At 34.2% G+C, this 17,483-nt stretch overlaps 1 protein-coding gene across 6 annotated transcripts in view; it reads right to left on the bottom strand.

The window, feature by feature from the left end:
- Positions 1–17,483, bottom strand: part of ZCCHC4 (zinc finger CCHC-type containing 4) — a 60,203-nt gene that overhangs the window by 11,871 nt on the left and 30,849 nt on the right. For all 6 annotated transcript variants that reach the window (XR_003566817.1, XM_027836332.1, XM_027836334.1 and 3 more), the window contains exons 8-9: positions 14,990–15,090; positions 136–257 (exon numbers count right to left, since the gene is read on the bottom strand). Coding sequence is in view for 5 of the 6 variants with exons in the window: in XM_027836332.1 (XP_027692133.1) it covers positions 136–257; positions 14,990–15,090 (223 nt within the window). In the remaining variant the exon portion in view is untranslated. The remainder of the gene's footprint in view (positions 1–135; positions 258–14,989; positions 15,091–17,483) is intronic.

Here is a 17,483-nt window from a genome sequence, read left to right as displayed (position 1 = left end):
AATTGCACAAGGAATTTAAGTTTAAAAGGACAAATCCATTATAAATGAGCAGGCTGCCAAAAATATTTACTGATCTTGAATGTGTAATTTTATTGTAATGGCTCAAGGAAACTTGAGTTTCCTTAGAACCCTTACCTGTATCCTTCTTCTGCTGGAAGAATTATTTTGTTGGGAGGAATATTGGTGAAAATACGCACAGGAGACTGTTTTCGACCTGTTTTTCCATGTTTATAAAGTGCGTGATTATCATAATCTACCTAGAAAGTTGAAAATGCAAGCACAAGAATTTATTTAAATAAAAGAACATACATTGTTATTAAAGTCAACAAATGAGTGTAAAAACTATTTAATAATAAGTTATAAATTAAAGCAAATTAAGAAAAGCCATGATGTTAAATAAGTATGAAAAAAGCAACAGTTTAATTTTTAATCTGGTGACAAGGAGGCCTACAATGCAGTGAACTGTCATTAGAAGATGGTGAAATTTATTTTTTATACATAAAAAAAGTTAAGGGACTTGTCAAAAGCAACAGATAATGAACAGAAGAGTTGTGATTTGAACCTGGGAGTTCATCTGAATGCAAATCCAATGCTGCTCCTTTTACATTTTAAGTTTTGAAATTTTTTTCTGCTTGCTGAGATTTTATAAGAATTTAAAACTGAGTCCCAATCCCAGAAAATCCCATCTTTTCATTGCAATTGAAGAAAAAACCCAAAAACCAAAAAAACCCTGGTCCAGAGAAAGTTAACAGATGAATTTTATCAAATATTTAAAGAGGAATTAATACTTGACGCTATACAAATTAATCTCATAGATCAAGAGAGAAAACATCCTACAAAATTCCTTTCATGAGACAAATATGGTTCTAACACCTAAACCAGGAAAAGATACAGCAAAGAAAGAAAACTACTGATCAATAACTTTAATGAATGTAAAAATGATCACATAAAATCCTGGCAAAAAGACTACAGCAAGGGCTCTCAACCTTTTTTGTGTATCATGGACCCCGATAGCAATCTGGTAAAGCCTAAGGATCTCTTTTCAGAATAATATTTTTTAAATACTAAAAGAAATGGTAAATTTCAGTTCCATGTTAGTGAAAATAAAAATGTAATTTTTTCCCATCCAAGTTCATGGACCTCAAGACTATAGTGAGATGTGTGTAGGAGTGTGAGTGTGAATGGGTGTGTATTTCACTATGAACAAAAGCTGGATTTCTTGTCCCTCCCATTGCTAGTGCTTTCCCTATGAAATTACCTTCCAAGTACATCATATAAATCTTGTATGTATATAGTTATCTGCACGTTGATTCCCCCTTCAGAACGTGAGCTCCTTGAGGGCAGAGACAAATTTGTTTTTGTCTTTTTTCAGTTTCCCCAAGGCTCAGCCCAGTACCTGGCACATAGTTAACGTTTAATTAATGCTGTTGATTAATTTATACCAGGGATTCAAGGATGGTTCTGACTTTTTTTTAAAGTCAGTCTATGATTTCATCAAGGTAGGCAGTTCCCCATAAGGAACTTCCTCTACCAATTAGCACTATCTCTGCAGCCTGGTTGCTTGGCTGCATTAAAAGTTAAATGACTTGGGGCAGCTAGGTGGCGCAGTGGATAGAGCACCAGCCCTGAAGTCAGGAGGACCTGAGTTCAAATCCAGCCTCAGACCAAACACTTGATACTTACTAGCTGTGTGACCCTGGGCAAGTCACTTAACCCCAATTGCCCCCCCCCAAAATTAAGTGTCTTGCGCAGGGTCACATACAGTCAATACAGTATGCGTCAGAGGCAAGACTTGAACCCAGATCATCCTAACTTTGAAGCCAGTTCTCTATCAACTATAGTACACCACCTCTTGGGTCAACATTAAGAAAACAACTACCCTAAGTAATCATATTAAAAACAAAATATCCAAAACCACACGATTATGTCAATAAATGCAAGAAAGGCCTTTAACATAAGTACAACACTCTTTAATGGCAAAATTTTAAAAAGCATTAAGCAGAGAGGAGCTATTTAAAAAAAAAGTATCTATCTAAAACTCAAAGCTAGTATTATTTGCAAAAGTAAAGCAACTAGATTGAGAGAAATTATTATTTCTCTCTTATATTAATAACCAATTATTGAATTAGGACTAAAGTTTTTCCCCTTTTCTACTTCCTTATTCAGAAGTTAGCCCCTAAAGTTATTCAGGCAACCTTTGAAGTGCAAGGCTGATAGAGGGAAAACTCAGATCTGTTCAAAAGATAAAGAAATTTTAGTTTAGGTGAACTGATGAATTCTGGTCCATTGTGTTTTACTCAGGTCAGGGGAAAAAGTGGATTCTCCCTTTTGTCTAGATTACCCTAGGCGGGATAATATGGGCATAGATAAGTCTCTTTGACTAAGACTTAGTGATCAGACTCATATCCCCCAGCTCCTCATTAGAATAGGTCCACCTCTCATTATAATATTATTTATTCTTCACATTAATTGTTAACCAATCAGAGTTGATTACCACTCTCAGGAAGACCCACTCTTCCAAGGGCATATAAGCACTGAGTGGGTTCCATGAGGGGTCTTTGGCATTCAAGAGTGTCACTGACCCCTTTTATTAATTTTATGTTAGGATGATTGATAAAATGAGCAATTACCCAGAAACTATGTTTCTTAAACTTTTTATATGTCACAATTCTTTCTCAATAAATAAAGAGGAAAAATAGAGATGCCTCTTCTATCCCCACTATTATTTGATCTGGTTCCAGAACTGTAGCGATGTCAATAAAAACAAGATAAAATAAAAGCAAACACTTTGGCAAAAAGGAGATAAAATTCTCCCTATCTGCAGACATGTTAGTTTATTCAGAAAACACCAAAGCATCAGCAAAGAAATTAAAAAAGACCATTAATACCTTCAAAAAAGTAGCAGAATACAAAAGTCTATCCACAAAAATCAACAGCATTTCTGTACAGCAATAACAAAATCTTAGAGGAAATACTAGAAAGGGAAATTTCATTCAAAATAAGTATAAAATGTATAAAATATCTAGGAGTCAATTAACCAATGCATACTCAAGACTCAGGTAGAAACAATTACAAAACATTCTTTAAAGAAATAACTCAAATAATTGAAGGACTACTATTACTTATGCTTGGGCTATCTCAATATGTAAAAATCATTATCATATATACAAGTAGGTAGAACAGTAGACAGAATGCTGGACCTGGAGTAAAGAAGAACTGTGTTCAAATCTAGCACTAGACATCTACTAGTTGTGAACCAGTAAGTCACTTAATCTCTGTTTGCCTCAGTTTCCTCATATGTAATGAGGCTAATAATTTGGATCCTTGTAAAGCATTTTGTAAAACTTAAAGCACTATACAAATGCTAGTTATGATGATGTTGAAGATGGTGGTGGTGGTGGTGGGGGTAGTGATGATGATATAACCTAAATTCAATTATAGATTGAGTACTATCCTAAACTACCAAAGGGGTACTTTATACAGCTAGGATAAGTAATAGTAAAATTATTTCAGAAGAATCAAAGATCTAGAATCTCAAGGGAAATAACGGGGGTGGGGGAGTGGGAATAAAGGGATAATAGCACTTTCAAAAATCAAATTATACTATAAAGCAATAATGATCAAAACTGGTAATGTCTAAAAAATTAAAAGTAGATCAATACAAGAGATCAGAAAATCAAGAATCAGAAACAAATGAACTCAATAACTCAATGTTTAGCAAACTCAAGAATATAAACTATTTGGGGAATAACTTTCTACTTAACAAAAACTGCTGGGAAAATTGAAAAGCGATTTGGGAGAAATTAGGTTCAGACCAGGCACTTCAACTATATGTGACTAAATCAAAAGGGATATAGAGTATAAATATATAAGTTCCCGCCATAAGAAAACAGAAAAGAACAAGATCAGCTACTTTTTACTACTATGACTATGGGGAGAATTTTTTTAACTTAACAAAAGATCAAGGAAAATACAAACAATAAAAATTAACAATTTAACTTGCATATAAATGAAAGGCTTTTGCACAAATAAAAATCAACACAGCTAGGTAAAGAAAGAAACTATTAACTGGGTGAAACATCTTCGTGCCAAATATCTCTGATTTGATATCAAAGATACACAGGGAAGTAACATAAAAATATAAAACCAAGGACCATGAAGTAGACAAATAAGGGAGCTATTTCACAATCCAGGAAAAAATAATAGAAAGGCAAAGCTCATTTGAAGTGACTTCACTTTTAACCTTGCCCCAGCGCTACTTAGTTAGAAAGAGGATCTGAGATGCTAGGACCAAAGTTAGGGAAAAAGAGAAAAGAACTACACTTCACCTCTGTTTCTCATTCCACCTCAAACACTGCCAGAAGGACTGTGGCAGGATCAATGTCTACAAGTGGGAAGGAGAGAAGGGAAAACCCTATCCAATACTGGCTATATCCTGCCTTTCTATGCCACACCTCATAACTACTACTCCCTGTCCCACCATTACCTACAGTCCTTCCCTATCCTTACTTTTCTAAAACATGTCCCACTACATACCCCCAAATCTTGACTCCCACCACACTGCTCCTATCTAAAAGCACAGAAACTACTGCCAAAGGGCTGGAACTAGTTAGCCCATGTTCCTGGGGGAGATGTCTTGCTGGTATCTCATGTCTCAACTGAGAATACATTTTCCCACAGAAACACTGTTCTAAACAGTGGTCAGGTTCTATAATACTATCAATGCCAAATTTTAGGTACATTCAATTTTTGCTTTCATGTCTTGGAATGTGTGTATGTACATGCAGATGTGTATTTATATGTATATATTGTACACATAGACACATACACAGATGTATATATGTACACATGTCATGTAGACATGGTATGTATTTATATTAATATGTATAAGTATACATAAAAATGTATGTGTGTATATACACATACACATATGTATACACATATACCCATACTCACAAACACATGCAACGCTGGGCTTGTGGGTAAAGAAAAAGTACTTCTAAGTTAAGAACTGATCTACAAATGAAATTTTGGAAAACAACCCATTTGTAATTTAGGGACTTGCTATATGTATCTATTTCAGTTTGACACAAGATTCCAAGCTTGCTCCTTCCACATTTTCCATGACTGAATGAAAAGTGATAAACCTGTAATATCCACGGTATTGGTTAAAATCACTTTGAAGCAACGTGATGGAATGGGAACAATGGATTTGGAGTCACAGGTGCGGGACTATAGAAAATGTCATTTATCTTCTCTAAACTTCAATTTCCCCATCCCTGAAATGAAAGACTGGGATTAAATCATCCCTATGATCTCTATCAGCACTAAATCCTAAGATCTTACAAAATGTTTCATCTCTTTATTAAAATGTTAGGGGGGAAGGGGTGATTCTACCAAGGCCAGCTTAATACAGACGTAAAAAGCATCACAACTGTTCCCTATCTGATCACATAAGGAGAGCAGATTTTCCCCTCTTTTTTTTTTTTAGAGCAAACATCAAAAGATTAACATATATTTTAAATAAGGTCAACTAATTTTACCTCTTAGAGACTAACATAAAAACATAACTATCTCTCAAAAAACATTTTACTTAATTAAAGAACTTTACTTGAAAATATACACATACTTAACCAAAAAGTTTAAAATCCAAATAATTTTCCTTTTAAAAGTATTTAAGTTTATAGGAGATCTACAGCTCTTGACTAATCTCAAACCCCAAAATTGTTTTGAACACATACACATATCAAAAAGAAAAAAAGAAATAGTTTTCCTAATAAAGTTTTTGAAAGCTTATGAAGCATTGGAAAATGAAATTTTAAAATGGTAATAGTTCCTAGTATATGACAAGTTCCATGCAATACAAAAGAAAGCAGATGGAAGAAAGGGGAAAAAAAGAGGAAAATTTCTTTATGGTTACCCAAGGAGTCAAAGCATGTATGTGTCTGGAAAGTGGTTGATTGCAGAGTTTTGCATAACCTAATTGCAATTATTATTATTTTTAAATGTAGTGTTGTTGTACTAATTAACCATAAACATATGGGATGTAAAATGCATGCTGCTAGGGAAAATTAATGTACTTCTAACATACATCCATATTTCATAGCCTGAGCTACAAAAATGAGCCTCCTATGGAAGGGCAGGAAAGCAGACACCATTTTACAAATTGAATATCACTACTGGTGATGCTGATAAGCCATTTTTCCTCCATTTTCCTTGATATTTCACTTACAGTGATGATGAGAGGCTTTTACAAAAAGAAAGTTTTACCCAGTGGAACCAATTAAGGTGATGAAGTTCTATTCGAGAATGAAAACATTAAAATCTCTGACTTTTAATTTTTAATTCTACCTTTATTCAGATGTTTTTATTGAAATAATACTCTGAATTAGATTTACTGAAATCAAAGTTTAACCCTATCTCTTTCTATAATACCTAAGACTTAGAGTCTTCCCAAAGTATTGTGATAGAGGATTATGGATTATGGAATGATGTTAAGACTTCCACAAACATTCCAGTAAAGGCCTAAAAATGCACTAGAGGGGCAGCTAGGTGGCGCAGTGGATAGAGCACCGTGCCTGAAGTCAGAAGGACCTGAGTTTAAATCTGGCCTCAGACCAAACACTTGATACTTACTAGTTGTGTGACCTTGAACAAGTCACTTAACCCCAATTGCTTAAAAAAAAAATGCACTAGAATTAACAATGATAAAGAAAACCAAAGAGAATCAGTTATAAACTCTTCTATCTATTACAGGACTATAAAAAGATGGTCAGAATCCTGCAGAAGCCCTAAGCAGACATGAGCCAAGGCAGGTGGAAGGCAAAGGTCAAAAGCAGCCTTGTGAGCAAGAGACAGGGCCAAAGAGCCCCAGTCTGACCTAACATCCAGGCAGGCCTTTCCTAAGCTAGCATCCAAGTAGCCCTATCCCAACCCAACCCAACCCAGACATCCTGGGCCTGAACCACAGGAGAAAGTGACAAGATAAGACAATTCCTGAAAAATTCTAGCCTCATCTTAACCCAGTTTCAGAATCAAATGGAGCCTATCCATACCATATAGGAGAAGGGGTGCAGAGTTTGTCCTAATCTTAACCAGCAATTGAACTCTCTAAACATGAGAATGAGCCAAATAGAAAATGATTCAGTGAGACAATAAGAAATATCAAAACAGAAGAAAATATAAGACAACTGACCAAGAAAAGATAACCTAAGAATCACTGAACTATCTGAAAAATTATAGCCAAAACAAAAAAAACAAATTTAGGTACTATATTTCTAAAAACATACATGAAAACTGCAGGTCTCTTAAAACCTTATGGCAAATCAACTAGGGAATGGCTAAACAAATCAGGGTATATGTATAAAATAAGAGTATTACTGTGCAATAAGAAATGAAGAAAGAGATAGGCTCAGAGAAAGATGGAAAGACTTGTTTAAAGTGATGAAGAATGAAGGGAGCAGAACCAGGGGAACAATTTATACAATAAAAACAACTTTGTAATGACAAACAGCTCTAAGGGTTTTAGATCTCTGATCAATGCAATAACCAATCATGTTTCCAGAGGAATGATGATGATCTGTTACTCATCACCTGACAGTCATGATAGATTCAAGATTTAGAACGAGCCATTATGTTTTTGGACATAGACAATGAAAATTTGTTACAAGACTGTATATTTGTTATAAGAGTCTGTTTTTCTTTCTTTTTTTACATTTAAATTGGAAGAAAGGTGGTAGGGAGAGAAAATAAATGAGTGTTAATAAAAAAAAAATAAAATAACTTTAAAAAAAAAAAAAGGAAAGAACCAGAAGGCAATGTGAAAATACAATGTATCCTCCAATTACCTTATAATAGAAATTTCAAAATGAAAACTCCCTGGAACCCCGTAGCCAAAATTCAGAGCTTCCATGTCAAAGAAACAAATACTGCAAGCAGTACCCCTTCTCCCCACCCCCCCCCAAAAAAAGAGTTTGAATACCAAGGAGCCATAGTCAGGATCACAGAACTGCTACTATAATGTAGAGGAGAACTTGGAAAAAAATATTCTAAAAAACAAAAGAAAAAGACAACCAAGAATAACCTATCAGGCAAGATGGGATAAACCTATAGTGGAAAAATGAACCTTTAATGAAATAGATTTCCAAGCTTCAAGGTTCAAAGGTTCAAAACTAAGTAGGCACTTTGAAATGGAAATGCAAGAACCAACACAAACACAGAAAGGTACACATATATAACTAACTGAAAGGGATGATGGGAGGATAGATTGTTTACTTGCTAACAGAGGAAAAGAAGTATCATCTCAGAACTCTAATGTCTTCAAAAGTCATAGACATGAATTGGAAATTGAGGGGATGCCCATTAGTTGGGGAATGGCTGAACAAGTTGCAGTATATGAATGTAATGGAATACTATTGTGCTATAAGAAATGATAAGCAGGTGGACTTCAGAAAAACCTGCAAAGACGTATATGAACTAATGCTGAGTGAAGTGGGCAGAACTAGGAGAACATTGTACACAGTAACACCCACATTGTGCGATGACTAACTTTGAGACTTATCTCTTCTCAGCAATGCAAAGATCTAAGACAGCTCCAAAAGACTCATGATGGAAAATGCTGTCCACATCCAGAAAAAGAACTATGGAGCCTGAATGCAGATCAAAGTATATTATTTGTGCTCTCTCTTTTTTCTTTTTTTGTTTGTTTCTTCTTTCTCATGGTTTCTTCCATTAGTTCTAATTCTTCTCTACAACATGACTAATGTGAAAATAGGTTTAATATGAATGTATATGTAGGGCTTGTATCAAATTACAAACTGTCTTGCGTTGGGGGGAGGGGAGATATGAAGAAGAAAATTTGGAACTCAAAAAAATTAAAAATAAATAATTTTTTTTTAAAAAGTCATAGACAAAGCTAAATAAGACAGGCAGAGGGTCTGGGGGAGGTTTTGTTCTGTTCTGGTTTGATGCATCTTTCTTTGTTTTTGTCTTAGAAAAAAGACCCTGACAAGCTATACTTGGGAGGAATAAAAGAAGAAAAGGGATTTTTTCTATATTAGGAGTGCATGGTATGAAGAAAAGATAAACCTAGAGAAAGGGTGGGGGTAATAGACATCTTTTACTTTGATCTGAACTGGACAAAGAAAAAGTTGAGCATATACATTCCCACTCCCTCCACCTCTTTGTTTTTCTCTGTCACCATCTCTACTCTCTGTCTCTGTCTCTCTGTCGCTATCTCTCTCACACACACAATGTGTGCAAAAATGCATTAAATTCAAGAAGAAAATAAGTGAGAAGTGGCCACAGGGAAAGAGGGTATTAAAAGGAAGTACTAGGTAGGGAATTTAGTCATAGTCAAAAGAAATTCCAATATTGGAGGAGTACAGGTGGGGTGTGGGGACATAAAGGCAGCTTAAAAGGAAAGAAAAAAAGAGTAAAAATCTGTGATGGGGATATGGGAAAAATAAGATAGCATCTTTTATTAACAGATAGCATCATTTATAGATCACAAATATCAGGCAAATTCCTCCTTCACCACTTTCTTCTTTGTAAAGAGATGATGGGTTACAAAGACAAAAAAGTTTAAGACCACAGGATTGGAAGGAAATAGTCAACTATGAATATGAATAGGATGAAGTTACCCCCAAAAATGTAAGATAACAAAACCGATGCAAAAGCAATGTCCTACAATATGCCATTCACAGGAAATATATTTGAAACATAGAGATTAACAATATAGTTAAAATGAGGAGCTGGAGCAGAATTCATTATACTTCAGATAAATTTTTTTAGAAGCACTAGAAGTAATCATGATTTCAGACAAGAATATAGTAAAAAACAGACATGATTAAAAGAGATATGCAGGAAAACTACATTATGTTTAAAAGTACCATTGAAAACAAATAAAAGAGGGGCAGCTAGGTGGCATAATGGATAGAGCACCAGCCCAATAGCCTCACCAAAAAAAATAAATAAATAAAAGAGCATAGCATCTAAATACTTAAAGAAAGGTTAATCAAATTAGGAAGAAAGAGACAGTAAGTCCATACAAGTAAGGTGACTTCAGTATACCCCTGTCACACCTAGACAATCTAACACAAAGATAAACAAAAAAGAAACTAAAGACCAGAATACTTGAATAGCACTTTTAGAACAATTAGAGATTATAGATCTCTTGCTATTACCAAATGGACAGAAAAAGTACTCTACATATTTCTCAGCCATTCATTGCACCTTTATAAAAATTAATCATATACTGAGACATAAAGTATCCCAAAGAAATCCTAAACAAATCCTTTACAGACCAAAAGGTAATAAAAACATTCAATAAAGGGCCTTTAGAGAAAGAATTAAAAATTAATTGGAGACTAAATTACATAATACCAAAGAATTGGTCAGTCAAAAAAAAATCATCAAAGAAAATGACAAGTAAACAACACACCAAAATTTATGGGATGCAATTAAAGCAGTCCAAATGGGAAAATTTATATCTCCATTTTCATCAATAAAAGAACAAATCAGTGAACTGGGTATACAACTAAAAAACTGAGAAAAGCAACTAATCAAAAACCCCCAACAAAACCTTGAAGAAGAAATTCTGAACATCAAAGAAGAGATTAACAAAATGGAAAGCAAAAAAAAAAAAAAATCCAATCATTTGATAAATGAAAATAGTAGATTTTTTTTTAAGGAGGATAGGGCAAAACTAATAAAATAGATAAATTTGTCCAATCTTCTAGAAAAACAATTTGGAATTATGCCCAAAAAGTTACTAAGCTACTCTGTGATTCTATTGCAAGCCCTTAACCCAAAGAAAGAGTAAAAAGATCCACATATACAAAAATATTTGCATGCACTCTTTTTATGGCAGCAAAGAACTGGAAACAAAGGTAATGCCTATTGGGAAAGGAATAAAAAAATTATGGCATATGGCTGTAATGAATTATTATTGTTGTTTTTTTTAAATTAATTTTGTTTTCATCTTTGACTTTTATAAGATTTTGAATTCTAAATTTTCTCCCTCCTTTCACTCCTCCCTCCCCAGGCTGCATACAATCTCATATAGGCTATACATATACAATCACATTAAACATATTTCCACATCAGTCATATTGTGAAAGAAGAATCAGAACAAAAGGGAAAAACCATGAGAAAGAAAAAAAAAAGAGAGAAAACTGCATTTAGACTCCATAGTTCTTTCTCTGAATGTAGACAGCATTTTCCATCATAAGTCTTTCGAATTGTCTTAGATTATTGCATTGCTAAAAACAGCTAAGTTTATCAAAGTTGGTCATTGCACAATGTTGCTGTTACCGTGTACAATGTTCTGTTTCAACTTACTTCACTCAGCATCAGTTCAAGTAAGTCTTTCCAGATTTTTCTAAAGTCCACCTACTCATCATTTCTTACAGAACAATAGCATTCCATTACATTCATATACCACAACTTGTACAGCCATTTCTCAATTAATGGGCATCCCTTCAATTTCCAATTCTTTGCCACCACAAAAAGAGCTGCTATAAATATTTTTGTACATGTGAGTCCTTTTCCCTTTTTAATGATCTCTTTGGGATACAGCTGGATCAAAGGGTATGCACAGTTTTATAGTCCTTTGGGCATAGTGGAATATTATTGGGTCAAAAGAAATGAAAGGGAAAACCTTCAGAGAAAGACTTGTATAAACTGAGAGACTGTGAAGTAAGTATAACAAGCAAAGTAATTTACACAATAACAACAACATTGTAAAGACAAACAACTTGAAAGTCTTAAGAACTTTGGTTAATACAATGATAGACCATGATTCCAAAAGATTGATGATGGAGCATGCTACACACCTCTTAAGAGGAAGACAGATGATGATCTCAAGATGCAGAATAAAACATTTTCAGACATAGCCAATGTGAGATCTTGTTTTTCTTGACTGTAAGTATTTTTTACAAGAGTTTTACCTGTCCTTTTCTCAACCAGGGTCGGTGATGGAGGTGGTGGAAGGAAGACAAAAGGGAATAGTAATTGGCTAACAAAAAAAAAAATGAAAGAAAAATAACACCAAGAAAAGAAGGTCATTGAGGTACATCTTCTAAAAATACACAGAGAGTAAAAAGAATTAGAGAAAAGCAGAAAAATGCTACAGGTTGTATACTTTTTTTAAGGTAAGTTATGAAAAACAGAGACCTGACATTTCATTTACATTACTCTTTTTCAGTTCTACTACATAAAAGGAGATGTCTACTTTTTTTGGTGTTTGCTCAATTCAAAATGAAAACAATTAAATTAAAATATAAAACTTCCCAAAGTTCACAGAAATAAGTTGTTTTTTAGAGACTTTCTATTTCTATCAACCATTTCCAATTTATAGCAACATGTAATGTTTATAATTCTGTTTATGATTCTATTACTTACATCAAATTAAACTCACTATTTACATGATTGCAATTTATATGCCCCCTAAATTTATAGCCCTTTCACCATAAGAAGTGAAGAGGAAAGAGAGGAAGCTGGATTACATTTGGAAAATTGTACAGTGCTTTCAGTAATCCACAACTGCCCTTTGATTCACATACAATTTTTTAAACTAAATGTTTTATTAAAAATTTAATAACATACATTGACATAATTATCTAAATTTCCATGATAACTATTTACTTTTAAATTAGTTAATTTCAAAGTATAAAATATAATCAGTGATTCTCTTTAATGTTCCCATCAAGATACTCTGTCCTTTCATTCTAAGAATAAGAATAATTTTAATAGCTGAAATTTAGCATTACAATATTCCATTATATTAATATGAATAATTAAATGCACAAAACATTTATTAAGTACTTGCTACGTGCAAAACACTGCTTTAATATGCTGCAATTTAAATTTTTTTCTCCTGTTGGACATTAAGGTTGCCTCCAGTTGGCTTTTTTTTTTTTTTTGGTACAATTAAATAGAATATTGTTATATAAATCTTTAAACAGAAAACTCATTCTCCCCCCTTTGATAATACTTTCAGGGTAGATATTCATCAATGAAATTGCTGGGTCAGAGGGTTTGTTTATTTTGGGGTCATCTGCAATTTTGATTCTTCTGAGAATGTGGTATTTTATGATTTGCAGCCATATGGCATCAATGGGAAAATAATAATGTTAAAAAAAGATGGGCTTTTGCAGAAATGAGCAGCTTGTTGATCATGGAAAAACTTGCACAATTTCCCAAATGCAATCTGTCTCACCATGCTCCTCATATTCAATTAGGAGCCGAATTCACTGCCCAACTACAGATGACGTCTAAGATGTATGTGTATAATAGCTTATATATACACACAAACACATATACAAACATGCATGTGTGTGCACATGCACACACAAACACAAACACACACTCATTGGACTAGTTTACTTGGTTGTCTGTCTAGCTAGCTAACGGCCCAAAATGGACAATATGAACTTTTTATACATATTTCATTTTTCTGTTGTGGATGGCTAAATCTTGCTATATTTGCATCTCCAGCACTTAGCATGGTTCCTGGAGTATAGTAAGTACTTCATAAATGTTTATTCTTTCCTTCCTTGCTAACTCTCCCCCTTCCTTCCTCTCCCTTTCTTCTTCTTTAGGATACTTCTGGACTTCATTGAGGAGACTTTGTAGTATTCTGGGGCTATTAGCAAAGAGAAACCAATCCTCAGACAACAGACACAATTGGCATCAACTTGTATGCAAAGCCTTGCCAGCTTTGTAGAAGCTCTCTGAGCTTATAGATTGATAGCATAGTCCTTGCGAACTCAAGGTCTCCTGTATGTCACAATGAGGTTTAAGAGTAAAAATTTTTTAAATTAATAATATACTAGAAAAAAGGAACAAAATCAGTTTTGCTGTGTTAATATTATTGTGGGATAGGCGGACTACTTCCTTTTAGTTTTGTTTGAATTGTGTTTCACAGTTACATTTAAAATATCACACTTTAAGAATGTAATTAAAAAGAAAGTGAGGAGAGTTCACCCCATCACTGGGAATAACTGAATGATGAGGCATCAAATAGAATTTGGGCAAGTATGTGATCCAGGTAACCACAAATCTAGCTTAAGCATTCAGTGAGGGTAGGATAGTCAAGACTCTCTCTGCTCTATGAAGGAGATAAAAGTGGTAGGTAGACCTCAAAAAAGACACAGGAACTCAGAGAACAGCCTAAAAAGGAAAATGAGTTTTGAAAGAGGAAGAACTAGAAAATAAGATTCTGGATGCATCTTACAATAAATGTGATGTTAAGAAGTTCTAAGTAAAAGAAATATCTGCCACTGAGACCACATGACTCCTAGAAATATTAGGCCAAGATGCCCTGAAGCCCAAGGTAGGAATCTTTGCAGGTTAATTAAGCAGAATGTGCCATCCTCATTCAGAGATGCAGGAAACAAGGCTAGTCTGGAGAGTTCACAACAGCCCAAGAGGTAAGCCCACTGGATCTCTTTCCCATTGTCCACTGTAGGGCAATGCAAACTATGGTACTGATTCTTTTCTAGAACAGGAATGAACACCCCACCATTCATATCACTGAGTCATCTCTCTAACACAAGTCATAGTTCTTGTACATACCCCCCCATATCCTTTAATACCTGCCAGGAATGACAAAATAAAAGATTTATTTGGTGACTAGCCTATCAACCAGAAATTGCCATTAACATTGCACATGTACAATACAATAATAATTGAACTCCATCATGAACATGACGTGGCATTACACAATCCTGAGGTAATTTCTAGATCATTATAGAAAGATTAGATTTTGTTCACGGTAAGTTTGGTATTGTGTATGTGTACATAACACATTATATTTATATAACAAACAAGATAACATAACAAATAACAGTATACTATAGCAAAGTATAGTATTTTAACATACCAGCAACTGTATATAACATATATAGTAGGTTGCAATTAATCAAATATTTATTTTATCAGAATACCAATTCTCTGACTGTATTAGGAAATATAGGTTTTACTGTACCTGGTAATCCAGCATGCTGAAGCTTGGAAAAAACTGAAGAATTCGAGATTCAAAAAAATAGGGGAAAATCCAAAATAATGGTAGCTCCTTGCTATTATTATCTAAGAGCAACAAGAAAAAAACTGGACTTTAAAGAGCAAAACAGTCAGTCAAATCAATTAAACAAAAACATTTATTAATCATCTACTATATGACAGGCACAGTGCTAAGTTCTGTTCACTGTGCTAAGTCCTGCACAGAAGATATGAAAACAGCCAGATGTTCTATGGTTTTGATACACAGGATCCAACATGTCACCTTGGAGAAGACACTTGAGGGATGAAGTGGATCCATCAACCAGCAGTCACACAGACTCTTTTTTTTTGGGTTAGGCAGTGGGGTTAAGTGACTTGCCCAGAGTCACACAGCTAGTTAGTGTTAAGTGTCTGAAGCCGGATTTGAACTCAGGTCTTCCTGAATTCAGGGCTGGCACTCTATCCACTGCACCACCTAGCTGCCCCGTCACATAGATTCTTAATAAGATCAAAACAGTCCCACATAAACAGACTACATTGTCATTTACTGACCTGGGAGTTTTGGCCTATACCCAAATACAGTTGCAAAGAATGCATGAATAGGATCTTGGTGTAACAGAGTTGCTTTTTATGAAAATACAACAAATATTTTAAAAGGAAAATCACTTGAGATGCTTAGTCACATTATGAAAAGTACAGTATATGGAAAATATGATCAGAGAAGAAAATTTAAATCACTGTTCAAAAAGATGATTTGATCAATTTTTACAAATATATATAGGTTTGATATCACTGTAATGCATATTCTTCACAATTCAAAAATTTACATTTAATTTTCAGGAAATAAATATTTGAAAGAAGTGATTTTAATTTGTTTTGGAGATTGCTGCTCCATCATGAAAACAGATATAAATTTATGTATTTGTTAGTTATTAATGCAAGAGATTCATGTGAAGGCAATGAAAGGTAAACTTTTTTCCAATAAAAATGTTTTTCTTTCAAGTATGTGCCATCTTTTGATAAGACTATATCAGATGAACAACAACCAATATCAAAGAGACGTTTAAATTAACTTATATACATTATTATGGATATTTTTCTTGAACAATGCATACAATTATTTAACAACACATGTCTACATTTTAAAAGTAACACTTTACTTATGCTAATTTTAAAACAAAAACCAGACTTTCAACCAACAAGATTCAAAAAACATTTCACGTAGGATTTCAAAGTATTTCACAAATACACTCTAATTGGTTCTCATATACACACTTTTAAATCAATACCCTTCATGAAAACCTTACTTCAATCCCTCATCATGGTATGGATGCCATCCTGAGTTCTTGAAGAATATGACTTTCAAACAAATTCTGGAAGGTTCTATCAAGTCAGAAAAGTTTTAAGTATAATCAGCAAAAGATGATATATCTCCTGCCTGAGGCCAGCTTAACTGAAGAGATGCTCATCATAGTGAAGTTGGCAGCTTAGTGACGGATTCTTTATCCATGACCCATTAAATAGATAAAAATAAAAAAAGAATCTCAGTCCTATGCACCTACCTCTGTCTCCACAGCGATAGTGTTAGAATGGTGGAAAAGGGGGCAGAGGAAACTAAGAATGAAAAAGCACAATCTACAAACAAAAATTAACAATTCATGCTGTAAAAGTGACATCTTTGTTCATTGACTAGTTAATATACTACTGACACAAATGAACCACATAAATACTGATGTTCTTACTATAAATAAAACCAAAGGACATAAACGAAGCTGCAGCTACATAGAGGAATGCCACCTCTTTTCCAAATAACTTTAATTCTGTCAGTGGCACGACCATCCTTTCATTCAAAGATTTGCAACCTCAAAGTTATCCTTCCCTGTTCATTCTCTGATAAGTAGTCAAGTCGTGTGGATTTTACTTCACAGGTAAGGAAGACAGGAGAGACAAAACATCAATATTTTCAACTTGGGAGCCAAAGTGAATCGGTGGTACCACTGATAAAAATAGTAAAGTTAAAAGAAGTAAGGATGGGGAGAATTATAATGAGCTAAATTCAAGTCATGTAGAATTTGAAATGTTAATTGAAGATTCAGGATAGATAGGTAGAAGATAAATGGATAGATAATATATCCTAGAGTCAATTGAAACTGTGGGTCTGGAATGTGGGAAGGAAGTCAGGACTAGAGATATAGAATTGTAAGTCATTTGCACTGAGATAACAGATGAAGTTTGGGGGGAAAACAGTTGTCAAAGGAGAAGATGCAGAGAAAGAAAATCTTGAGGAGAGAGGATTAGAATCCTGTGAAAGCACTTGAGAGAAGTAGGAAAAAACTCAGGAAAGGTTTCTCTAAAGCAAAGGGTATCCAGTAGGAAGTTGTCAAAAGGATCAACTGCTGTAGAGAGGCTAAGAAGGATGAGGAATGGAAAAAAGGCCTTCAGATCTGGTGATCAAGAGGTCTCCGATGACTTTTGAAAGA

The sequence above is a fragment of the Vombatus ursinus genome, unplaced genomic scaffold (genome assembly GCF_900497805.2).
Source record: "Vombatus ursinus unplaced genomic scaffold, bare-nosed wombat genome assembly UNPS02014818.1, whole genome shotgun sequence".
Classification (NCBI taxonomy): Eukaryota; Metazoa; Chordata; class Mammalia; order Diprotodontia; family Vombatidae; genus Vombatus; species Vombatus ursinus.
This window is presented reverse-complemented; position numbering and strand designations above follow the sequence as displayed.